We start from the raw sequence: 27502 nt of genomic DNA on the forward strand, positions 1-27502 counted from the left end.
GCATACATTGTGCAAAAATGAAAAATGATGTAAAAAATATATAAAAGGAAAAAAATGGAAAAAAAAAAGAAACCAGTCCCATTCCCTCTGGTGCCTGAGGGCATGCATATAATAAAAACCTATGTACTCGCAACTATAATCCAGAGACACACTACAGGGGGGGAGAAGGAAGTAGGATCAAAATAAGGGTGGTGGGGATTGTACGGGGACTATAACCAAGGTGAAAATGCGTACATTGTACAAAAATGAAAAATGATGTAAAAATATACAAAATTAAAAAACCAAAAAAAAAAAATTGAATCAATAGGCTAAAGATTGGGAAAGTAACTAATAAACTGAGCAACTGCTAAAAAGAATTAAAAAAAATACAACAATAAAATAATTATGGAAACTTTCTCTTCTTTTTTTTTCAGTGTGTTATTAATCTCTGTTCTATTTAGTGCATTTTTCCAGGTCTTAGGTTTAGATGTCACACTGTAAGCCAGGATTCTTTCCCCCATTGAAGGGTTACTTCAGCAGAATTTTTAATACCAAGCATCTGACTTTTTGGGGCTGAAGCAAGTAGGGAATGAATATAACAGGAATTTGGTAGAATTTGAAAAATATACAAGGCAAGGGAACCTTTAGGTAAAATTTAGATTAATGATTGCCTCTTAGTGGAGGTAGGATTGGGTGGGATTGAGGACTTTAAAGTTACTGTATTATTATTTTAATTCAGCTTAATAATGGGTGAACAGATATTTGATTCATCATTATTTTTAAAGTTTCATGTATAGTAAATACCCTTTTATATGTATCATATAGTTCAAAATTAGGATTCTTGAAGAAAAATTTTACTAGGATAAACTATAAAGTAGGTCGTTAATAACTCTCACATCTTTCTTTTTTAACTTGGTGGTTTTTTTAACCACGTTACAAATTCTGGGTTTCCATTTTTCTCTTAGGTGTAAACTAGTAGGAAGATGATAAAACTAATATTTCAAAAAATCTTTGAAATCAATGTCATCAGACTAGCTCATTTTAAATCAAGTTGTTAGTATTTCTATTGTCTCTCACCATAATCAACTGGGTTCATACTTTGTATGATTCTCATAATCTATGAATAAACAGAGCAGTGATTATTGTTGCACTCTGACATAGATTTCAGTGGACTTTGCATGGGGCCACAGAAAAGACCTTATGAGTGAACTGAAAATTTGCACTGCTCAAAGTTTTCATATATTCATGTTCAGGGGAAAAAAATCTGTACCATCAATATATAACTGTTATTTCCTAAACATGTTTCAGATAGCTGGTGTTTTTCTGATTAACACTAGATAACTGACTTTAATCTATATGTGAATATATATTCAATAGGAAATTGCCCGACATTTGCGCCCTGGGACCCTCAGAGCAATCTTTGGTAAAACTAAGATCCAGAATGCTGTTCACTGTACTGATCTGCCAGAGGACGGTATACTAGAGGTAAGAGAAAGAAGAGTAAGCATCCTATTTATATTTTAAGCCCATAAGTAATCTCATCAGTGCTGGTGTGTAAGGGACTTCAATATTCTTGGATCACATTGTTACATATCTATCTGATAACTTCAGATTTTAGACTGCAACTTTAAAAGACCACATTGTAGGATGCTGTATAACTAGGTAGTCCTCAAAGAATCAATATGTATTTCTGATTGGCATATATTATGGTCTAAAAGTACTTTAAAAATGGAAAGCTATAGCATTAATTAAATTATGTGAAATTGGTTTTAAAATCCGGTAAAAAAACCACTATGATCATAACTTTCTAGTCATGAAAATACACCACTGAAATTTAGTCCAGTAGGCAACGTGATAGCATTAAAAGTAATAACTACCATTTATTAAGTTTTTGTTTTTGTTTTTACCTTGATAAATGCTTTGTAAAAATTATTTCTTTTATTCTCCATGGCATCTCTAATAGATTGGTATTATTATGTCTGATTTTGTTTTTGGGAAAATGAAATTGAGTTCAGGGTTAAGTAATGTCCTCATAGCAAATAGCTAATAAATGACAAAATCATATTTTGATATTCTACCAGTGTCATTTATATAAATAATGAACAATGAAAAAAATTCTAAGAAAATATAAGTGAAAATAAGTTTCATTTGGTGTTCAAGAAAATTATTTCTAGACCAAAAATAAAAGAAATATATTTTAACCTCTTACAGTCTAGATTTTTTTGCATGTCAAAAGAAACTAAATGAAATTAAGATATGATAAATTGAAGTGATTATAGTATAAATGATGGAAAATGATATGAAAAAATTAGTATGTTTGTCTTTATATTTTGTCAAATTTATTGGTCTCCTTTTTAAAAATTCTACCTTTGAAGTCATAGACTAGCCTTCCCCAAATATTTTATTTCTATTTCTTGCTTTGAAGTGTTCAATCCAGCTGGAATTTGACATATCGTAAGAGGTATGGCTCTGGTCAGCTGTCACAATGTTTCTTGTTAAGGCTTTTCAAGTTCTTTCTCGTTTATTGGATGCTTACATACACCTGTGTTCCTGTTTCTGAACTTTCAATTTTATTACCTTGGTTGGTGCCAGCAGAATACTATTTTTATTATTGTAGTTTATACTTTTTAAAGTTTTTTTGATTATTCTCTTAAATTCATACCCTCAAAAGAACACTGCCTGAATTTATCCTAACCCCTGCAAATTCTTTATCCCACCCCCCACAAGATGTAAATAGGACCCTGACTGATTTTATGTTTATGTGGGGATGATTTGCCAATAAAGGTGAGTCCAGTGCAATATATGTTGTGCCTCTCCTTTTATGCAAACAGTAGAGTGAGTATGTGTCTATATATAATCTTAGACATAGTCTATTAAATTTATTCCCATCAGTTTTTTGGTTTTGTTACTATAGAGAATAATGGCATTAGCACCATTAAAAATTTCTGCTATAATCCAAAGAGTTAATTTGCTAAAATCTTATCCAAACTATATTACATCATAGTATGAAATTTAGACATATTTGTGAAATGTAAAAATGTAAAAAACTCCATTTTTAGTTACCCAAGAGACTAAATATTTATTTAGAATTTTACCTATTTTATAAATAGTCCCTTTACCTTCTGATAGCTTAGGCTAGGTTTGAATACAGATGGTTGTTCAGTGAAACTGATGTACTCCTGATATTATCCATGAAATTTAAGCCCATTAAAAAATATCATCCAAGGTATGTATGTGATTCATACAGTTTGAAATAAATTACTACTGCATGTATTTCACAAAGCCATTTACTAAATGATTACAATCTTTTTAACCTAACTGCACAGGATATTTAATTGCTAATTGACTCTGTGGTTTAGAAAATTAATCAAAAACCAGAATTGGAATCTCCTACCACCTCTTCTCATATGATTTATGATTCAAACTTGATATGACCATACATAAGTCACTTACTATCATTGATATGGGAAAAACAATGTTGACATAACAAGTGATGTTCTCTTAGTAACTATTTACAATTGTTAGTTGGTTTTAAATGCTACAGTATTATGAAAGCACTTAAAGGCAAAAAGAGTTAATCTGCTCATAGAGTTTAAAAGTGAAATTGAGAATTGTTTATAAAGACAAGCTCTCTGATCAGGTAAGCACTTTGCACTTAGATTTGCTATACATTAAAGGAATATCTTAGATGTAGGGTGATCATAAAATTTATTACTCAACACAGGATCTACTTGAAAGGCAGCACCAATCAGACAAGATACTAGGTCAAAGGGCACAAACCAGACCTGTTTTAGGCACACAGGAATTATAGGCAGCCCATATATAGGGCAAGAAGAGGGAGTGGGGTAATAAAGTATCTTCTTACTCTATTCTTGTGGTACTTAGTGAGGTAACTTTGTCCTGTGTTTAGAACTCAGGAAGCAAGGGTTCAGTTTTGTCATGATATATTTTGTCATCATTGATTGTTTTATCTACTTATTCTTACTTCAAACAATTATCGAGTATATTTTACTTATTGACATTGTCATAGGATTTGAAAATCAAACATGACATTTCTCCTCTCCTTATTGAGGTCCCAATAAGTTTTAGAGATCAAGGATCCTTAGCTTTAATATAGAAATCTGATTGCTTTGGATGCTACTAATTGTGAGATAGCCACTTTTTTGATAATAGTAAATGGCAGCATCTACCATCTGAGATATTTTGGGATCTTATTTCACTGGTAGTGTTCCCTGATACTCTGTTGGTATGAACTATAAAGAACTGAAGGTTGCACTTTAAAAGGGTATTAGTGGAGAAATACTTTATGTTAACTAGTAATGAAAGAATTACTAGTTTCCTCTATCTATGGAATTTACTGGGAGCAGGCAGAGGTCATAGCTACTGCCAGGGTCTTGCTTTCAGCTAGTTCCAATGGTCCTGAGAAACACCCTGCCCTAGCCTAGCTCCACAGGCTTTCCAGGGCTCATTTACCCACAGTAACTGAGTGAGTATGCATTTCCTAGGGAGAACACTCTCTGTGGAATGTGCTGCAGCAGACTCATAACTACCTCCAGGGGCCCATTTTCAGCCAGCTACAGTGGACATGTGAAATACCTGCCCCTCGCCTGCCTGGGATCACTAGACTTCTGGGCAGTCTGCCTTCTACTAGGATTGCAAACACCTGCAGTACCTGCTTGTGGCCCACAGTGCTCCCATCCTCCACCCCCAGCTGCCCTGTTCTTCTCTAAGTCTCAAGGGAAAAACCTTTGCTTGCAAAACTGTGGAGATGAAAGCTAGGCTGCAGCTCAGGGGCCAGTTCCAGTCTGAGGCTTCCGAGAAAACTCTATCAGTGAAATCTCACTCAAGCTGTGTGTAATTGCAGATCCCTTCCTAGGCTCAAGCATATAATATTCAGGGAGGCCTCCACCGTTGGCATTTTACAATACCTCCCTGGAATTTACACTGTCGGTTGGGTTCTTGGTCCACTACCCTGCACTGACTATTGAGCTTCAGTCATTCTGATCGGTGATATAGTCTCATCCTATTCAAAACCAGAAAGCCCTGCATCCCAAACCAATTCCCAGCAACCTTCAATTCTAACGTAAGATCATTGCATCATGACTGGAAAGGAAAGTTATTTAGCCCAATCTATAGAAATAAAGACAGAGTACCAGGGGAAAAAAAAAAAAAAACTGATAGGAAATTTACCCCAATTGATAGATCAAGGCAAAACTGAGAAAAAATTCTAATGCAATAGAATTAAATAAATTATGGGAAGAAGACTTAAAAGTAACTTTCAACTCACTGAAATTAGGAAAAAAAGGTTGAGCAAAATAGGAACTACAAGGACAGAAAAAAATATGAAAAAGTTATAAGCAGACATTATAAAGCTAAGGAAAACAAAAGTGGGAATAAAAATAATAATAGAAGGGCTCAACAGTAGACCTGATGAAACAGAGGACTGAATCAATGTGTTGGAAAATAGGGAAGCAGAGACATCAAAGAAAGATCAGCAGAAAGAAAAAGTATTTTGAAAAATGAAGACAACATAGGAGATGTGTAGGACAACATCAAGAAGAATATTTGCATCATAGTTGTTCAGAAGAGAAGAAAGAAAGGGACAAAAATATTATTTGAAGAAGTAATAGAACTTCCCAAAACTGGGGAAGGAAACTGACATCCAGATCCAGAAACTCAAAGCATCCAAACAAAAAAATCCAAACACACCAGATGCATTATAGTTAAAGATCCTACATGCAGCAAGGGAAAAACAAAGACTCACACATAAGGAAATCCCCATAAAACTATCAGAGAGTTTCTAAGTAATAAAACATACAGGTCAGAAGGGAATAGCATGATATCTTCATGGTACTGAAAGGAAAAAAAACTCTAAATGAGAATATTCTACCTAGCTAGGCTATCATTCAGAATTGAAGGAGCAATAAAAAGTTTTGTAGGCAAACAACAGTTAAAGGAATTCATCTCCACTAGACTAGCCTTGCAAGAAATACTGAAGGGACTTCATATAAAACAAAAAGAAAACCTACTTAGAAGGAACAAGACACTAAAAACATAAAATATGAGGGTTAGAAGAGTAAAACTGGGGACTGTTAGAAGGCCTTGAGACTACCTTTCAAATTAAAATAGGTTTTAAGCATAGAACTCTCTATATCTTTTTTTTAAAGATTTATTTATTTATTTATTTATTTATTTATTTATTTATTTATTTATTTATTTATATAAGCACTGGGCACAGTCAGAAGCATGGGAGGGTGAGAGAATTCACCAGAGCTAGAGTGAGGAACAGAACAGGCAGACTGATGAAACACACTGCTGAGGGGAGCAGCAGGCAGGGCAGGAGAGGTCTGTTGCGCCATGTGGGACCCTCGCCAGTGGCCGGGGATCGAACCGGCACTGCAGAGGCTGCGGGCAGCTTCGCAGCCCAGCGCTCAACTGCTGCGCCACCAGGGGAGGCCCATAGAACCCTATATTAACCTCAAACCAAAATACAAAATACAAATAAGAAAATGGAATCCAAACATTACACAAAAGATAGCTTTAAGGGAAAAGGATAGGAGATTAAAAGAAAAGAGATAAACTGAACCCTCACCCCTCCCCAAATAAGCAAAAATGGGAATATATATATATGTGAATTTCCCTAAATGCCAGTGGCCTGAACTCACTAATCAGAAGGCAGAGTTGCTGAACAGACTAGAGAACAAAATTCAACCTTCTTCTCTAAACTCCAAAGAGAAGCATAGGCTCAAAGTAAAAGATTAGAAAATAATTCTACAATGAAATGGTATCCTAAAATAGGAATAGCCATATATAGATAAACTTCCAGCAAAAAAAGGTAACAAGAGATAGGGATGGACATTACATAATGATTAAAGGATCAGTCCATCAAGAAGATATAACACACATTTATATACATGCAATGAAGGAGTATCAAAATACAGAAAGCACCTATTAATAGATATATATATATATAAAGTGAGATAGTGAAAGCAACACATTAGTAGTAGGGGACTTCATCACCCCACTTAAATCACTAGACAGATCAACCACAAAGAATCAATAAGGAAACAGTCATCTTAAAGGAGGAATTAGGTGGACTTAATAGACATTTACAGGACTCTACTCACAAAATTCTGAGTATACATTATTTTTAAGTGCACATGGAACATTTCTGAGGAGAGGCTACATGTTGGGTCTCAAAACCAGTATCAACAATTTCATGAAAATAGAAATCCTACCAAGTATTTTTTCTGATCTCAATGGTATAAAACAAAATCAATACAAAAAGAAAGCTGGAAATACCTCAAATATAGAGAGACTAAACATTATGATAGTGAGAATACTGAAATAAATGAGGAAATTAAAGGAAATAAAAAGTACCTGGATACAAATGAAAATGAAGACATGAGCTATAAGAACCTATGAGAAGCAATAAAAGCAGCACTAAGAGGTAACAGTATGACTATAGGAATACATCAAGAATTGGAAAAAATCTCAATCTAATCTTACACCTTAAAGATCTAGTTAATGAAGAATAAATGAACCCAAAAGTCAGTGAAAGGAAGGAAATAGTAAAAATTGGAGAATAAATAACATGGAAATAAAAAAGGCTCCAAACCATGTTACAAAGCAATGATGTTTAAAACTATATGGTGGAGGGGGCGGAGCAACATGGCGGCGAGGAGACGCTGCGAGTAAGATCTCCCATTAAAAAAAGTTAATAGGGAGGAAAAGCGGCAGGTCCCAGTGAGAACCGGGACACGGAAGATAAACGGACGACTCCAGCAAACTACCGGAAGAAGAAAGTTGCCATAAAAGAGGACCAGAAGGTAGGGAAGCTCAGAACCCTGCTCCCCTCCCCCACCCACAGAGGCGGCACTCTCCGACCGGCAGAGAGGAGGAAAACAACAAACTAAAACTGCCAACAAGAACAAAGGACACAGCAAGCGGGACTGTGAGTGGAAAGGAACTATTGCAGCCACCACACCCTGTGAACGGGAGCTGCGGAGAACCCCCGCAGGATCCGCCCCGGAGGTGAGCTCCGGGCACCATTGAAGAGAGCCCCGCCCAGGAGGAGACCAGCACCAGCACACAGCCCCGGCCGCCCGGTAAGCCTGCGCGGAAAGCGGCGCACCGGAAAAACAGACGCGGAGCGGGATTGCGCGGGGAAAGCGGCGCGGATTGCGCGGATCGGATCACAGCTGCCCAGGTCCCCGCGCCTGCGACCTAGGCTTGCGGGGAGACGACCTAGGCTTGCCGGGAGACGCGCGGAGGCCCTCCCAGAGTGAGCAGGAACCAGGCGCCCAGGCAGGGGAGCGGGATTCAAAAGGCGCCATTCCCGCGCCACTGATCTGGGCTACAGCCCGCGTCCTGGAACTGAGGGCTTTGGAACTGAGACCCGGGGCACGAAATTAGGGGCGTGGGTTTCCCACGACGGTGGGGCACAAGGCAGACACAGCACCCCAAAGCCGTTGAGGTGTACCCTACCATCCCTGCTCTGCTCCCTGTCCCACGGGGTGGAAAATCAGCTCCCCAAGGGTTCCAGGAGAGATCTCTGGCGCCACCTAGCGACTTGAAGCCAGCACAGGCTCCTGAAGGAGCTAGTGGCCAGCTGGGGAGTTAGCCCACACCGGGCCCCTTCCGAACAAGTAGTCTGAGCCCACAGGGAGAGCGAGCACCCACAGCCAGGGCAGACCAAGCGCGCAGAAGAGTGTGCCTGAGACCGGACGCGCAGGGAGTGTGTCCCACATCACCATTATAGAATAGGGACATTTCTTCAGTAAAGACTACCTGCAGAAGGCTTCCTCAGGAGCCAGAGGTGAGCGGGGGAAGTTCGCCCATGCCAGACCCCCTCTGGCCTGCAGTCCAAGCCCAGAGGGGGAGCAGGAACCCACTGCCGGGGCAGACCAGGCGCACAGGGGAGTGTGTCCCCACATCGGCATTTTAGAACAGGGACCTTTCTCCAGTAAAGACTGCTTGAAACTGACAGATGACTCCTGGAGGAACCAGGGGGGAGCAGAGAAGCCCACCCAAGATGCCGGCCAGTCCCAACTACACAGTGTCCCAACGCATACGGCAAATTAGAAAACAGACAGTAGGGAGGAGAAGAACCACACGCAACCTAGCAACTCTCCAGAGAAAAAGCACACCACAAAAAGAAAACCAGCCCCCAGATGGCAACGACAGTAACTTGGAAGAACTTCTGAGCCTTCCAGAAAGAGAATTTAAAATTGCCGTGATTAAAAAACTGACAGAAGTCATAAAGGAAAACAATGATAAGGGAAAAATAATCAACGATCAGAAGAATGAAATTGAGTCCCTAAAGAGGGAAGTAAAAGAAATGCAGGAGATCAAAGAATTAATGGAAGAACTAAAGAATTCTGGGAAAAGCAATGAAAGCAGAATTGATGAAATGGAAGAACGAATAAGTACTCTTGAAGACACAGAAATAAAAAGAACCAAAACAGAAAAGGAAAGAGAAGTACGAAGGAAAAAGAATGAAGAAAGACTTCGGGAACTATCTGACTCCATGAGGAAAGGAAATATAAGAGTTATAGGAATACCAGAAGGAGAGGAGAGAGAAGTAGGAACAGAGAAAATATTCAAAGAGATAATTGAAGAGAACTTCCCAAATGTGAAGGAGGAGCTGAAAATTGATATACAAGAAGCAAGAAGAACACCAAACTTCCACGATGAAAGGGAAAATACAGCAAGACACATAATAGTAAAGCTCCCAAGAATCCAGGACAAGGAAAAAATAATGAAGCTGGCAAGAGGGAAGAAACAGATCACATTCAAAGGAAAGCCAATCAGGCTGACATCAGACTTCTCCGAAGAAACACTACGGGCAAGGAGAGAGTGGAGGGACATAGTCAACAGACTCCAAGAAAACAGATGCCAACCAAGAATACTCTATCCCGCAAAGCTCTCCTTCCTCTTTGAAGAAAGAATATGGACTTTCCCAGACAAACAGAAACTCCGGAATTTCATTGCAACTAAACCCCCACTCCAAAAAATACTACAAGGAGTCCTAAAGCCAGAACCTCAGAGGGACGAATAACAATGAAAGAAGGCCAAAAAAAAAAAAAAGTTATTAAAAGAATAAATAAATAAAATCAAAGGAAAGACAAACACAATGGCAAATACAGATGTTAACATATCAATATTAACTCTAAATGTAAATGGACTAAACTCTTCAATAAAAAGACACAGAGTTGCAGCCTGGATTAAGAAACAAAACCCAACCTTTTGCTGTCTCCAGGAAACACATTTAGCTACAAAAGATAAAAATAGGCTCAAAGTTAAAGGATGGAAAACAATCCTACAAGCAAATGGACCAAAAAAGAAAGCAGGAACAGCTATACTTATATCAGATAAAACAGATTTCAAACTCAAAAAGATAAAAAGAGACCCCAATGGTCACTACATTATGATCAAGGGGACAATACTTCAAGAAGAAATAACACTCATTAACATATACTCACCAAACGAAAGAGCACCAAAATATATCAGACAACTGTTGTCCTCTCTGAAAACAGACATCAGAGAAAACACATACGTAGTGGGAGACTTCAACACACCACTATCAACCATGGATAGATCAACAAGACAAAAAATAAGTAAAGAAACCAAAGCTCTAAATAAGGACCTAGAGCAATTGGGCTTAACAGACATCTATAGAACACTAAACCCCAAAAAAACGGAGTACACATTTTTCTCAAGCGCACACGGATCATTCTCCAGGATCGATCACATACTGGGGCACAAGACAAACATCAACAGATACACCAAGATTGAAATCATATCAACCATCTTTTCTGACCATGAAGGCATCAAACTAGAAATAAACCATAAAAAGAAGGCAAGGAACTTTCCTACCTCATGGAGATTAAAAACCACACTACTGGAAGACCACTGGACTAATGAGGAGATGAAAGAAGAAATTAAAAAAATTTTTGAATTGAACGACAAGGAGGACACCAATATCCTAAATGTATGGGATGCAGCAAAAGCAGTAATAAGAGGAAAATATATAGCAATAGAAGCTCACATCAAGAAACAAGAAAGAACTCAAAGAAACAACCTAATCTCGAAGCTCAAAGATCTAGAAAAAGAACAACAAAAAATCCCAAAACCAGTAGAAGAAAAGAAATAATAAAACCAAAGCAGAAATAAATGAAATTGAAACTAAAAAAACAATCCAAAAGATCAATGAAACCAAGAGCTGGTTCTTTGAAAAAATCAATAAAATAGACAAACCCCTAGCCAGGCTCACAAAGGAAAAAAGGGAGAAAGCACAAATAAACAGGATCATCAATGAAAGAGGAGAAATCACAACGGACACAGCAGAAATCAAAAGAATAATCAGTAACTACTATGAACAGTTATATGGAAACAAGTTTAACAATCTAGAGAAGATGGACAAATTCCTACAACTCTACAATCACCCAAAGCTAGATAAAGAAGAAATAGAACACCTAAACAGACCAATTACAATTAGCGAAATTGAAATGGGTAATCAAAAACCTCCCCAAAAACAAAAGCCCAGGACCTGATGGATTTACAAATGAATTCTACCAAACATTCAGAGACGAATTAGTGCCTATCCTTCACAAACTCTTCCAAAAAATTGAGAAGGAAGGGACAATACCAAACACGTTCTATGAAGCCAACATTACACTAATACCAAAACCGAACAAGGACAACACAAAAAAGGAAAACTACAGGCCAATCTCCCTAATGAACACTGATGCAAAAATCCTCAATAAAATTTTAGCCATCAGAATCCAACAATGTATCCATAAGATAATTCACCACGACCAAGTAGGATTCATTCCAGGGACACAAGGATGGTTTAACATCCGAAAATCAATCAACGTTATCCAACACATCAACAAAAAGAAATATAAAAACCATATGATAATATCAATAGATGCTGAGAAAGCTTTCGACAAAGTGCAACACCCATTCATGATAAAAGCCCTTGAAATTCTTGGGATACAAGGAACATACCTTAACATCATAAAGGCCATCTATGACAAGCCAACAGCCAGTATCATTCTCAATGGTGAAAAGCTGAAAGCAATTCCATTAAGATCTGGAACAAGACAAGGATGTCCACTCTCACCACTGCTTTTCAATATAATACTGGAAGTCCTAGCCAGGGCAATAAGACAAGAGAAAGACATCCAAGGAATCCAAATAGGAAAAGAAGAAGTCAAACTATCACTATTTGCAGACGATATGATATTATACATAGAGAACCCCAAAAACTCCACAGAAAAGCTAATTCAACTCATCAATCAGTTCAGTAAAGTGGCAGGATACAAAATCAACACGCAAAAGTCAGTAGCCTTCCTATACACAAACAATAAATCTGAAGAAGAAGAAATCAAAAAAACCATCCCTTTCGTTATTGAAACAAAAAAAATCAAATATTTGGGAATAAATCTAACAAAAGAGGTAAAGGACCTATACAAAGAAAACTATAAAACACTGTTAAAAGAAATAGAAGAAGACACAAAGAAATGGAGAGATATCCCCTGCTCATGGATTGGAAGAATAAACATTATTAAAATGGCCATCCTTCCAAAAGCAATATACAGATTCAATGCTATTCCAATCAAAATTTCAATGTCATTCTTCAAAGAAATAGAACAATTATTGATGAAATTCATATGGAATCACAAAAAACCCCGAATAGCCAAAGCTCTCCTGAAAAAAAAAAGAAGGGAATGGAGGCATCACACTCCCAGACTTCAAACTATACTACAAAGCCATAATCATCAAAACTGCATGGTATTGGAACAAGAACAGACATACAGACCAATGGAATCGAATAGAAAATCCAGAAATAAACCCACAGATTTATGGTCAACTAATCTTTGACAAAGGAGCAAAGACTATGCATTGGAGCAAAGAAAGTTTGTTCAGTAAATGGTGCTGGGAAAACTGGGTCGCTACATGCAAAAGAATGAAGCTTGACCACTACCTCACACCATACACAAAAATCAACTCAAAATGGATTAAAGAATTAGACATAAGACCTAAAACCATAAAATATATAGAAGGAAATATAGGCGAAACACTACGTTATTTGCACATCAAAGACATCTTTACAGACACATCACCCAAAGCAGTGATAGTGAAGGCGAAGATAAACAGCTGGGACTACATCAAATTAAAGAGCTTCTGCACAGCAAAAGAGACAATAACAAAAACAAAGAGAAACCCCACCAACTGGGAGAACATTTTTGCACCCAACACTAATGATAAAGGACTGATCACAAAAATCTGCAAAGAGCTGATGAGACTCAACAACAACAAAGAAAATAATCCAGTCAAAAAATGGGCAGAAGAGCTAAAAAGAAACTTCTCTGAAGAAGAAATGCAAATGGCCAACAGGCATATGAAAAAATGTTCAACATCACTTGTCATCAGGGAAATGCAAATCAAAACTACCATGAGATACCATCTTACACCAGTGAGAATGGCACATATTAAAAAAACTAGCAACAACAAATGTTGGCGAGGGTGTGGAGAAAAAGGAACTCTTCTGCACTGTTGGTGGGAGTGCAAACTGGTCCAACCACTGTGGAAAGCTGTGTGGAGATTTCTGGACCTACTAAACATAGAGCTTCCATATGATCCAGCAATTCCACTCCTAGGTATTTACCCAAAGGACACAGAAACATCAATTCCAAAGAACACCTGCACCCCTATGTTTATAGCAGCACTGTTTACAATAGCTAAGCTTTGGAAACAACCCAAATGCCCAAAAATCGTTGACTGGATCAAGAAGATGTGGTACATATATACCATGGAATATTACTCAGCATTCAAAAAAGATAAACATATGCAATTTGCAGCAACATGGATGGCGCTGGAAGGGATCATGGTCAGCGAAATAAGCCAAAAAGAAAAAGAAAAATACCGGATGGTCTCACTCATAGCAGGAATCTAGAAAACTTAAATAAGGGACCAGGAAAATGAATAACTATAAGAAAGTGAAAATCAAAATCAACAAAAAACTATGAACCAGAGACACTTTTAGGGGGGCAGGGGCGGGAGGGGAGGGATTTTGGTCAGAATGGGGGAGCTGCAATTGTATGGGGAATATAACAATAAAATTTATTATCTAATAAAAAAAAACAAAAAAAAAACATAAAAAAAAACTATATGGTATTGGAATAAATATAGAGACACACCTGAGGAACAGAATGGAAAGCCCAGAAATTCACACCTATTTGGATAGTTAATTTATGACATATGGCAAAGGAGCCAAGAGTACACAATGGAGAAACGATAGTCTCTTCAACAAATGATCATGTAAAAACAGGACAGTCATATGCAAAAGAATGAAACTACTATCTCACACCAGACAATTTTTAATTGTTAAACAATTTTTAATTGTTAAAAATTAAAAATGTAGCAAAGATTTGGTGTGAAACCTGAAACCAGAAAATACAAAGAAGAAAATATAGGCAAAACACTCCACAAGATTAGCTTCAATAATATCTTTGGGAAAGCAACTCCAAAAGCAAGGAAAGCAAAACAAAAATAAATAAATGGGACTACATCAACCTACAAAGCTTCCAGACAGCAAGAGACACTATTATTAAAATGAAAAGATGCCCTACCAAATAGGTGAAAATATTTGCACATCATGCATCTGAAAAGGGGCTGATATTTAAGATCTACCAAGAACTCACACAATGCAATGAAAAGAAAACCTAGTCAAAAAGTGGGAAAGTAGAGCTAAACAGGCATTTCTCCAAAGTTATACAGATGACAAACCAGCACATGAAAAAATGCTCATCATCACTTGTCAGAGAAATGCAAAGCAAAATCACAATGAGGTAGTGCCTCCTAGCCTTGAGAATGGCCTATTTTAAAAAATCAGAACCAAGTGTTGGCAAGGGTGTGGAGAAGAAGTACATAAAATATTTCACTGTCTGTATAGTTGATCAAACCCATTTGAATTTGGATATATAATAATTTCTGCATTGATTCTTATTCTGTTAAACTTTAAGGAAAAAATTAATGAAATATTAACCAGAAATAAACATACAGGATGACTAATATAGATGATGGACAGGCCTAGATTTTTGGTCTATGGTTAATGTAGGCCTCTCCACACACTGACGTTCATAAGTTATCTTTAGTTTTAATTTCTATCTTGAGGAAAGAGCTGTGATTTTTACTAGTACATTGTCAAAGAGGGAACAACTTGTACAAAGACAAGAGCAAACAGCTTCCTCTTGGAGATCTGAAAATAGTTTAGTAAGGCTGTTGATTTGACTTTGGGTTGGAAAATGCAAGTGATAAGCCTAGAGAAGTCAGCACAGGTCTTGTAAAATCATATTAAGACATCTGAACTTTATCCAAAAGGCAATAGGAATCCAAATCGTTGTTTTATGCATGGGAGTAGCATTATGATACCTTGTTATAGAGAGCATTCTGGCTGCAATATAGAGAACAAATCAAAGTGGGATAAAGGAGCAATCTGAGGGAGAGAGACAGGGAAGCCGGCTATTAAGGTAATTTGGCAGAAGGTTCTGGTAGCCTGAGTTGATACGGCAGTAGGAACTGCCAGAAGCAGTGAGCAGTGATATTTAGGGGGTAGAACTGACAGCCCCAGAGACTATTTTTTTAAAGATTTATTTATTTATTTATTTATACAAGCACTGGGTATAGTCAGAAGCGCGGGAGGGTGAGAGAGTTCACCAGAGCCAGAGCTGGGAGCAGAACAGGCAGAAGGACCGAAGTACACTGCTGAGGGGAGTAGCAGGCGGCAGGAGAGGTCTGCGCGCCATGCGGGACCCTCCTCCGGTGGCTGGGGAGCAGCCGGGGATCGAACCGGCGCTGCAGGGGCTGCGGGCAGCTTCGCAACCCAGCGCTCAACCCCTGCGCCACCAGGGAGGCCCCCCAGAGACTATTTGGATGTGAAGAATAACTTATGGGAATGAGACCAAGAGAATCCCTTTCCCCTAGTAAATATGGTGGTGTTCAGACACTACCATCTTTATTGTGAGACCAGTATTTCTGAAAAACAGTTTTTTCCCTAAGTTTGATGGCAAAGCCTTGCTGTATAATTTTTATTTAACCCACTTAGTGTGACTATTCACACTGCTACTGAAATATATATGAATTAGATTACAGGGGAACTTCCCATGCTCCTGTGTAACACTGTTGACTGAGAAATAATCAGGCTGTACAATAATCAGAAAAGGAGTTTTTTGGAGGAAAGGAATCATAATTTGTGTCCAAGATCAGAGGCCTTCCCAAGGTGTATATTATCAGACTCAGGACACAGCAGTTTTAAAGGATTGGGCAGGGAGATGGTCTGAAGGTTAGGTCATTTGTGGTGATGATTCTGGGTAGGTCCAGAAGTCCATTTACCTGTCTCTAATTGGTGGGCAAAAAAAAAATCTTCAGACAGACCTCTGCAGTAGGGCGAGTCTGCTGTCATGACCAGAAGACAGATGATCTCTTGTTTTTTGGTTTTGTTTTGTTTTTTTGGCATCACCACATGGCTGAGTTAGCTATTTAATATTTACCTGAAAGTATCAGGATGAAAGCTTGGAAACCAGATGAAATCTGTTGAAGTCAAAATGGGTTCCACAATAAAGAGAGAGAGAAAGAGAGAGATGGAGTGTGAGTGAGTGAGTGTGTGTATGAGAGAGAGAGAGAGAGAGAGAGAGAGAGAGAGAGAGAAAGCGAGAGATTTACAGTGATTCCTGTATAACATAGAGTGAGTAGTGTGTATGCCATATTGCTATCCTAAATTTCTAAACATATGGATGCCCCCAGGAACATCGAATAAAGGTAGTGGAGAAGTTTTGACATAGCCATGGGAAAAGAGATGATCAAAGAATATAGACTTACAGGTGATGTTTAGGATTCAGTTGACTCGGGAGGTACATGTATCATAACTTTGTTTTCTCAGATACTTGGATTGGCAAAGCCTTTACAGGTGGGTGCATGAGGAAGGATCACTGAGGCGGTGAGCAAGAGCGGTTGAAATTAGAAATAGGTAATGTGTGATGGCAGGAGGGGCCAAAAAAAAGGGAGAAAGTAGAAGGAGAGTTAGGGAACTGTGCTCAGAGCAGGCTTAGATAAGCTTAAAATTTCAGAGGTGGAGCTTTTCAGGGCGATAAGGTTCAGAGTATGGTGGCCACAAAAGAGGTAGTGTGATGTGGAGGTCAGTGTTAGTCACCGGAGATTTGTAATAGCCTCTATTCAGTGAAATAAAAGTCGACGAGGATCATGTCTGGGAGGCAGAGTGGAGAGGGAAATGCTAATCCAAAGCCTGAAGTTTTTTTCAGCAGAGGAGAGAAGTGAACCTGAGATGTGACAGCAATCAGGAGGAGAAGAGAGGCTTTAGCCAACTGGCATTGCCTGGAGTCCAGGGCTCATACATGAAGCAGCACAGGGGAGGAAGGAGGACATGGCTTCTACCATCCACCAGAGGGCCTTCACCGAAGGCCCCAAGGAAGTGATGACCTTGGGGACATCCAAGTTTCATTTAACACATGGAGGCGTAGAGGATGGTTCAAGTTTCAAGCAGTTTCCTTTGGCACTGAGGTTCCAGTTGGAGTAAGAGGAATAGTGAGCAATTGGGGGAGTGGAGAGGAACCCCATAGCCAAGTAAAATTAGCAAGATTGCATAAAATAGGTGACTAGGATGGCCACTATCTCAAGGTGGGCATGCTGTAGGTTTCTGCTCACTAGTAATAGACTCCCAGGCTCCATTGTCTTGTCCCTCTCTGCTGTTCTTAGCGCGTGCTTTTTGCCTTTTGGTCCAGGATGGCTTGTTGGAACTACAGTTATGATCCAGAGGAGGAGCAAAGGGCAAAGGTAGAACAGCTCAGGCAGCAGCCTCCTCCCCCACCCACTTTAAGGTGCCTTTCCAGAGGCTGGGAGCCCTATGCAACATTTTCTATTTATTATTTCTTTGCTGGAATTTAGTCCCATGTTCACCCAGTTCTTCAGCGGGAGCTGGGAAACTTAGTTCTGTCAGTTGAGAACATTGCCATCGCCAAGAAAATCAGATTTCTGTTGGAAATAAAAAAGGGAGGACGAGCACTGGAGGTGCCGTTGTGTGTGAAGGGCAGTATCCGCCAAGGTGCTTAAAGGACAACAGGGAGATGTAGCCGGTGACCAGGTTTCCAGTAGAATTGGCCCCTGCTGTTCCTATTACCATGGTTCTCAGAGTGCCCTTCTGTGAGCAACATCTATTTCACCCAAGAGCTTGGTGGAAATGAAGTTCTCTGGTCCTCCCCAGGACCTACTATCTCAGAAACTCTGGTGGCTAGACCCAGGCAGCTATGGTTTAACAAGCCCTCCAGGGGATTCGATTCCCTAAAGTTTGAAAACCACTGCCCCAGGTGAAGGTTCCCAGCAAATGAAATGCATCAAAATGACCTAAGGAGGTTTTGAAACGTTTGCAATTGTATGGGGGAATATAAAAATAAAATTTATTATTTAAAAAAAAAAAAAAAGAAACTACATAAACCTGGCTCTCTAACAGAAGATTTTGGTTAAGTAGGTCTGGGATGATTCTCACTCTCTCTCACTCACTCACTCAAATGTTGCAGGTGACTCTGCTATAGCTAATAATTAAAACCACCTTTTGGAAACCACAACCACTCCCCTCTGGATTTTTTGGAAGAAGTTGACCATGGTTCTGCTTTTAAGGAAAACCTATATCTGTCAGCAGGCCAGCAAGAGTTTGTTCTCTTTAAAGACCAACTGAAAACTAGAAACAGCAGCATTCTTTAAAATTTGAGGGAGTCCATGGCTTCTATCTATAAATTCCAGGATTATTGTATTGCAAGGGAGTCCTAGTCTCCAAATGGGGAGTTGTGGCCTCTGCAGGGTGCTAGCCTGCAGATCTGATTGAGTACCTGGATTTCTTGGGTGGGTTTGGGAGAGAGTCTCAGTGTAAAGGCCACCATAATGCTTCTCCAAGGAGTGACTAAGGGACCTGGGGTGCATATGCCTGTTGGCACCTATTGAAGCCAACAAAGTCAGAGGCCCTGGGTCTTCCCAGATGAAAGCAGTTCTCAAATCTACACTCCCCAAGTGGCATGGGCAAGTAGCCCATAGGTGAGCATACGTTTCCTCCTTGCTGGTTGTACCTAGAAGCCTGTACCTTTCAGAGACATTTGTATGTCTGGTTCCTGGTTGGCACACTTCAGGCTGTTAGTCAATGTCTGTGAATAACAGAATGGGGGTGGGGGGATGTATGATGAATGGGGACAGTGCATCCCCACCCCCTCCTCTTTTCAGGTGGCTGAAATGTCATGCCTTGATGAGGGTGGACCCCATTTTGATATGCCAACTTTCCTCTATTCCCTCCACATACCGGTTGTCAGGAGAGTGAATTACCTCCAGCATGTTGCCTTATTGCTGACTTTGTGCTCAGGTAAAACCTGAAGCATTGCATTTGGAAAGTTAATGGTTTGCATAGATTTTTCTTCCTTCTCAAACATATTTCAAAACTGTCTGCATTAACCTTTAAAACATCTGGAAAATTTAAGAAGGGTTAGGCTATCAAATTAAAATTCTTTATGATCTGGTTAAGTATTTCATCAGAATTGCTTATTTTCTCAGATGAAGGAATCTTGGATTAAGGAACAATTTTGTGGTCCTTCTATATCTTGTTGTATTAATGCATGCTCTTTATTAGATCACTTCAATTACTTCTACTCCAGGTAGTTCTCACACAATCTTGGTGATAAATGGATCTCTAATAATGTCTTCATTTAGCATAGATAGTATAATATTTTATTCAATAGTGGATCTCTATTAAGGAAATACTGGAATAATGTACCCCAAATATGCATAATATCGGCTTACTTCATGGAAGTGTCTGTAAACATTCATATCTATCATATCCATGTGGTCATTAGAATGACTGAAGCTTCATTCCACAAAAAGTGTTTGCAGGTCCATGGGTCCTTCAGTTTCTCAAGTGCGGACTAGCTCCAGCTTTCTTCTCAATCTGAAAAATAACAAGCCTAATGACATATGGACTGTAGTTAATATGGTTTATCCCACTTTACATAGGTACTTACAATGTCATTGACTGTAGACACTAGGAAATAAAATCTAAAGCAATTTCTTTTGGAAAGATTGATTAATAATTATGATGAAGCCATGTAAAATAAATAAATGCAGAATCAATGGACTGAGAACAACCTTAAAGGGGCATTTAAAATACCCAGGCATTTTGTGTGGGAACTTTACTGCCCTTACCTATTCCCTAGCAAGGTTCACAGAGTTTAGCAGAATCCCTAGAGGGCTTTTTAATCATGAAGATTGCTGGGCTCCACTCCAGTTTTTTATTTTGTTGATCTGAGTTAGGGTCTGAAAATTTGCATTTCTAATAATTTCCCAGTTAACATTGATACTGTCAGCCTTGAGTATAGCTCTTTGAGAACAGTGCCCAAGGCCAAAACCACTGTGTACTCTTAAACTGTGAGTCCAGTTCTTTTGGTTAATGGTTCTCAGATTTGGGATTTCACAGAAGGGACATTTCCAGAACAAACTAAGCAATGAACAACATTAACAAAACCCACATTGAGGATAGACATGAAGATCAACTTTTTAAAAATTGCCAATGACAATGAAAAATTGTTTCTCATCATCACCATCATTTTGTTTTGAAAGGACATTTGATTATTACTGTCATTTAATCATAGAATAATGGATGGTCTCTTCTATTGGATAAATTCAGCTTCAGCGGAACTTAGATTATTGCTCTGGCATGTCACTGGCATGGTGGTAGAAGCAGTCTATTGCGGTAGAGGCAAAACAGGGTTACATTTTTACAGATAAATTAGACTTGATCTTAGCCAAAAGGCCGAGAAGCGATTACAGATAAATTAGAAGCAGTAATAGAATCCACTGAAAGTTTGTCTGTTTGTTGTTTTTTTCCACCATACACAGGCAGTTCCCAACAATGTCAGTGAGAAAATACTGCCCCCACCCCAGGGAGACCATTTCTACCAGCCCTTAGTTTACCCCTGCTTTATTGCCCTGGTTTTTTCCCCCTTTACCAGAAGGCAATGAAATATCCAGGAACAAACCTAGCTGTGGAATGGTGGACAGGAGCCATAGAGATAAGTAACATGATGAAGGGGGTCTTTGGATTTTTAATCTTACTCAAACCTGATATGGAAAACCTATATGATGTTTCTTAGTTCAAAGAAGAATACAAATTATTTGAAATTTCTTTTGTCCTGAGAGTGGTATAGAAAACCACAAATAAAACACATACAAAACAAAAAGAACAAAAATTCTTTCTTTTTTTTTTTTTTTAAGGTTTATTTATGTATACAAGAACCGGGGTATAGGCCAGATGTGCAGGAGGGTGAGCGGATTCACCAGAGACAGAGCAGGGAACAGAACAGGCAGACTGACTGAACCCTGCTGAGGGAAGCAGTGGGCAAGACGAGTGGTCTGCCACTCCATGTGGGTATCTCCCTGGCCGGCCAGGATCTAACTTGCACTGCACAGGCTGCGGACAGCTTCACAATGCTGTGCTCAACTGCCTGTGCCACGAGGGAGGCCCCAAAAATTCTTTCTAATTGTGAGTCTTATTTTGAATACATACACTTTCTAGGTTCAAATATTATGCCATAAGTATGAATGTAAAAAAACAACAACTTTATGACAATTGACAAATAATGGTAGAATATCTATTGCAGAGTGGAAAGCCAGTTATTTTTAAATAACATTGAGTCCTTCAACATAATATGAAGAATGAAAAATTAGATTTTTCTTCTTAATTCATGACTTTTTCAAGTTAACTGAAACACATCCGTGCATATTTTATTTCAGTTCCATTCACTCATTGATAAGAATGTACAATCATTTTCCCTAAGTATTGTTTTGAGGACTCAAGTATTAAATTGTCCCAGCCATTAAGGATTTGAAAGCTTAGATTAGAAAGAAAGGTAAATACTCATATAAAGTTGAATTGTAATATAGAATTAAACTCCTGTATAAGAGAATGTCACCAAACTAAGTGTATGTGAAGCCACAAACAGACCTTAAATATGATGAGTGTTTAATGGGGAGTAGTATGACTGTGATTGAAGGGACCAGGGAAATTTCATTAATAAAATGGCACTTGACAAGGGCCTTGAAGAATAAGACAGAGTTTTAGATGCAAAGAGGACGAAGAAGTGGCAGGCTAGTTTTTAGGAGAATGTTGTGTTACCCAGGTCAAGTTAAAGTGGAGGGGTTCCTTTGTTAGAGAATGGAAAATATATTTGGAAATGTAAATTAGAGTTCCATTATGGAGGCTTTTTTTCCCCTGATGTCTATAATAAACTCTCGGATACCAGTGATAAATGATAATAATACAATTTACTGAGCAACATTTGCTTGGTGCTACACTGAATAATTTACCTTTGTCACCTAAAACCCCTATTGAGTAGTCTCAGTTATTCCTGATTTACACAGTGTGGCTCCCATAGTGAAATAACATGGGTTGCATCTGACATTCAAACCTAAGGCTTTCTAAATCTAAACCTCTACTTGTATGTGACAAGCTAGGTCAGGAATGGCAAAAAGGTTTCAAATGTCAAGTCTTGATTTATTGATGTGACTGGGACAATGGCCTAATAAAGTAGGGTTTCTAAAACTTGACCCAAGCAGCAGAGTTTCAGTGAATACATGATGTGCCTTAATCATCCAGTAAGAAGTCTTAAGAACCTTGTGGCCTAAAATATTTAGACATACTTGTCTATTTCCAGTAATCCATTTCCACTGTAATTGGTATAATTCTTTGTATCACTTCCATTTCCTCCACTAAACTCTACTCATGAGACCTTGCATTTTTTTGTTCATCACTTAATTCCCGAGTGCCTAGACATTTAATACATTATTCTAAATCCAGTAATAGTAAAGTTAATAATTGCAGTAGTGATAAGCACTTTGTACTAGGCACTGAGCTCTGGGTGTTCAGTAGAATGAGTACATGTAGAATCAAACTAAATTTGAATCCATCCCTACTGACATAGGGCAGCAAGGGGCACTAAATCTGGCCAAGGACACTGCCCAAATTGTTTTATGGTCACCAGTCTGAGTTCTTCATCTGTGCACACAATTGCAAGACTCCTCAGGCTCAGAGAACAATAACAATGGGATTTATTTAACAAACCAGGGAAAAACAAAGAGTTACTGAGGCCAAAAATGGCTGTTTACCTCACCCCAAGCAGTGTCCAGTGTTTTTAAGTCATGAACAAAAGCAGCTAAGATGGCTACTCTCCCAAACAATAGCTCATGTATCCAAGATGGGGTCTTTCTGCCTCAGCCTACCTGGAACACGGGGCAGCCAGACTATAGTCCAGGTTCCAACACACGGAGACAACAGAAGACACAACAGGAGGTGCTCCCAGAGCTGCTGAGATGCCCCAGCACAGCACCAGACAAGTGACGCCCATAATAGCAGCTGCAGTGGCCGAACAACCCCACAAATAGCCACACTCACAGTTCAGCGATGCACCCAGCTCCAGGTCTTCACCCTCACTGACAGGCTGTAACAGCAGCAAAACCAGGAACGATTTAAGTTGCTCTGCTAATTGCAAAGTCTCCAAACTTTTCCTCTCTGAGGTTGGCTGCTGGAGGCCTCCACCTTCAGAGGTCCATGATAGCCTTCTGGAAGATCGTGCAGTGGGACCTGAAATCGCTGACCCTGAAATTTCTGAAGATTCAAAAGCACTGAATCCTCAGATGGTGAATCTGGAACACTGAATCCTCAGACACTGAATATCCTTCAATGCTGAATCTCAAATGCCAAATCCTAAAGAATGAATCTAAAATGCTGAATCTGAAACACTGAATCCCCAAGACTGAATAATCCGCCTCCTCCTGCAATCTCTTTTATTTTAGTCACTCCACCCCAAAATGCAATACTTTTTGGCATTTTCCCTGGGGCATTCTATCCTTGCAAGCACTCCCCTCTAGGGGGCACCACCTGTAACAGTCCTTGGCTTCAGCCCCCAGTTACATTACCACTTACTAGCCATTTAGGCAAGTTGCTCAGACTCTTGTGCCTCAGTTCCCTTAGTTTTGAGATGGGGGCAGTAATGGTTCCTATCTTAGAGGGTAGTTGCAGGAAATACGTTGGTTGATCAATAAGAATAGGAGCTAGTCAATAAAATTACTTTATTATCATAATCTTTAATATGACTTCATTTGGCTATCAGAAAATAAATAGATCATAGTCAAAGGGACCTAAATTTTAGAGTGTATCTATTAGGTGTCATGCCAGTTAGGCTCCTTCACAAACAGTATGCCAGTGAGGGTATAACTGTGTAACTTCACTGCCAGAAACGACTTAATTCTATTTTCACCAAATACAATGCACCTGTAGACCTGGTTCATATAATGTTTTTAAAAATAAAAGAAGGGCCTCCCCTGGTGGTGCAGGTGGTTGAGTGCTGTGCCGTGAAGCTGTCCGTAGCCTCTGCAGTGCCTGTTCAATCCCCGCCTGCCGGCGAGGGTCCCACATGGCAAGCAGACTCTCCTGTCTTGCCCCTTGCTCCCGTCAGCAGTGCATTTCCTCAGTCTGCCTGTTCTGTTCCCTGTTCTGCCTCTGGTGAATCCTGTTACCCTCCTGCGCATCTGGCCTGTACCCCGGTTCTTGTGTAAAATAAATAAATCTTAAAAAAAATAAAAATAAAAGAAGCTTTCTTTTTGTGTATCCCTATATGATTGAATGTCAGATTATATTCCCTTGTAAGAAACCCAAAGGTCAGTACCCAGTTGCTGATCTCAGTGTGATAGCAGCTAAACTCCGTCCTCTTGTGTTTTCATTTGCAAGTGTCTTTTCTCATTGTATGAACTCTGTTGTTTATCATCTGACAGTGAAATGAAACTCACAGTTCCTTTTTTTAAGGCTTGAGAGGTAACAGATGTGCTGATAAAAAGTGAGGATAAATGTTTTATGAAGACAAGCAAAACTTTCCTTTGCCTACTGTTTATTAAAACCAAAATAAGAACTTCCATCCCCGCTGAGTAATCACGTCTCTGTTTTTTAGCCCTTCTGCATGATCTTCAATAATGTGATATATTGATTTGAATGAATATAGTCAGTGTTTGATCATTTACCATAGTGAAAAAGTGATGAGATTATCAACAAGGGCATTTGAAATTCAGAGAGAGTCCAGCAACCATCTATCCATTAGTTACAACCTTTTCTCCAGGTCATATTTTACTCTTCGGCTTATAAATATCCAAATGGACAGGAGGCGAGGGAGGAGGGGCTTATTCTTTCATTCTTTGATTTGCTTTTCTTAACCACCTTCTAATAAAGCACAAAAATATTTGTAGTGGCATTAAAATAAATAATGATTGAGTAAAGGTGATTAGAATTATGAAGGGACACAAGGTCACAAACTAGAAAGAAGTTGAAATATTGACTCATCCAAGAACCATATTATCTAGATTTGATGATTATATTAAAACCAAGCATAATCCTCTTAACAATAGACAGCTATAACTGAAAGAGTAACATGTCAGAGTTAAAAACTATTTAAAACAAATGCATATGCTCTTATTCCAGTAATTCTGGATTTGAAAGAGCTTCTAAAATAGCATTGGGAAAGTATTGAATATTAGTAGGGACATCCAAATGCACATTTGAAAAAAGGTATCAACGCAGTACACGTGGGGGTACAAGATGACTTTTATTGGGTATGAAGTAAGGGAGATAAAGTGTCCTTCATAACCTGAGATAGGTGTGTCTCTTCAACTAGGACTTTTGATAGTGGATTCTCATTACTTCCTTCCAAGGCTGTGAGTCCCTTCCTTTCCCGGACTCTGGAAAAAGCAAGGAGAGGAGGAAGGTGTAACCACTCACTCATTATCCTTTGCCTTTCAGTTTGACCCTGAACTCTCTTCTTTGGTCTGCACACTGCTTCATTTGTCAGGCAGTTAATGAGTAACAGTCTGAGTTAATAAGTAACACTTGGACTACTGATTAAAAGCCCTTAGAGAGGACATGGGAAGGAGCCTAAAACATTTTTGACCTAATCAAATTCATCCTCTTTTCATTCATAAAATATTACTGCTGCTTCCACTTTGGTTTCAGAGTAAAGGTGCTAAACCCACTACCGTTCTTTGTCCATTAGAGAGTTATGAACATGGCTGTTATAACAGACAAAACAACAGTCTAACAAAAAGAAAATACCAGGCCCAATGTTTAAAGAACAAGTGTATTGAAAAGATTTTGCAGGTTACGTAAAGAAACTTGAAAGGACTTTAGACTTCACATGTCAAGAACTTTCACATATGTATATTCTAATTTTGTGTAAGCAATTTTCTGGGAGATTAATGTGAGTAATTGTGATAACAGTAGCTGTTTCCGGTTCTCCTTTAACCTGAACATTCCTCTAGCCACAAAAGAAGCAACTAGAGATCTTGAAAGTATCTTATCTATAGCAAAGCCAGATTCTTTTCTTCAAGCAAGTTTTTTTTTTTATTAATTCAGAATACTTTAGTTGCTATTTTCAAATCTTATATTGGGAAAACAGTTTAGTTAGGAACTTAATACAGAACTGCTAGGGCTAAGTTTAAAAAGAGATATATGCTATAAAATTTGTAGTACTTCCATGTCACTTGCTTATTAATTTTGTGTTTTTATGATGTGTATGGTGACATTATTAACTTGCTTTCGGGGATAATTTCCAGGTGCCAAGTGTTGTTCTAAGTGTTTTTAGATGCATAACTTATATAATTCTGATGTTACCCCACTTAAAATTGGAGCACAGAAGAATTAAGCAACTTTCCCAAACTCATGAAGCTAGAATACAGCAGACTAGAGATTGAACCCAGGCAGTCTGGGTCCAGAATTTAATACCTTCTAACCTCACTGTCTTTATATATTTAAACTTAAGTGTATCAGTGCTCCCAGGGCTTATGATAGAATGATAAGCAGGGGCAGAAAAATGAAGCTTACGCTACAAAATATTGAGTCATAATATTGAGCCTCCCTCAAAAGTAAGTAGGATGATTGGCTATTTATATTTTATCATTATTATAGTTTTATTCATGAATGTCCTCTGAGGTTTTAGATGAAAAGTATTACTATTTCTTAGAAATCTTTCAAATAGCAATTTCAGCAACAAGAGACCATTAAATTCTTGAGGGATAAAAGGGAAAGTTGGGCCGCCTGGGATCTTAAATGATCATTCTGTTTTTAGTGTGTAAATTGCTGACCCGTGACATGGGCACAGTGCTAGTTATTGAATGACTGGGTGCATAATTCTCACTTTCCATTTTAATGGTAAGGAATCATAAGAATAAGAAAATCACTTACTTTTCCCTCTGTGTTGGACATCCTGCTGTTAAAGCATTTGGCACATTGTAAAGTAATTATTTGTTTCAAAGTTGTTCTTCCTTCACTGTGAGCGCCCTGAGGGCAGGAACCATGGCTTATTCACCTTGACAGTCCAAAAATCTTACATTCCGTTACCAATAACCTGACTGCTGACAAAGCTTGTGA

General features: G+C 38.8%; 1 protein-coding gene across 2 annotated transcripts in view; it reads left to right on the plus strand.

The window, feature by feature from the left end:
- Window positions 1–27502, plus strand: part of NME7 (NME/NM23 family member 7) — a 184551-nt gene that overhangs the window by 119810 nt on the left and 37239 nt on the right. For both annotated transcript variants that reach the window (XM_037506532.2, XM_054693494.1), the window contains exon 11: window positions 1357–1464. In XM_037506532.2, coding sequence (XP_037362429.1) covers window positions 1357–1464 — 108 coding nt within the window. The remainder of the gene's footprint in view (window positions 1–1356; window positions 1465–27502) is intronic.

Source organism: Talpa occidentalis, unplaced genomic scaffold (genome assembly GCF_014898055.3).
Source record: "Talpa occidentalis isolate TD23 unplaced genomic scaffold, MPIMG_talOcc4v2.1 talOcc4.12, whole genome shotgun sequence".
Lineage (NCBI taxonomy): Eukaryota > Metazoa > Chordata > Mammalia > Eulipotyphla > Talpidae > Talpa > Talpa occidentalis.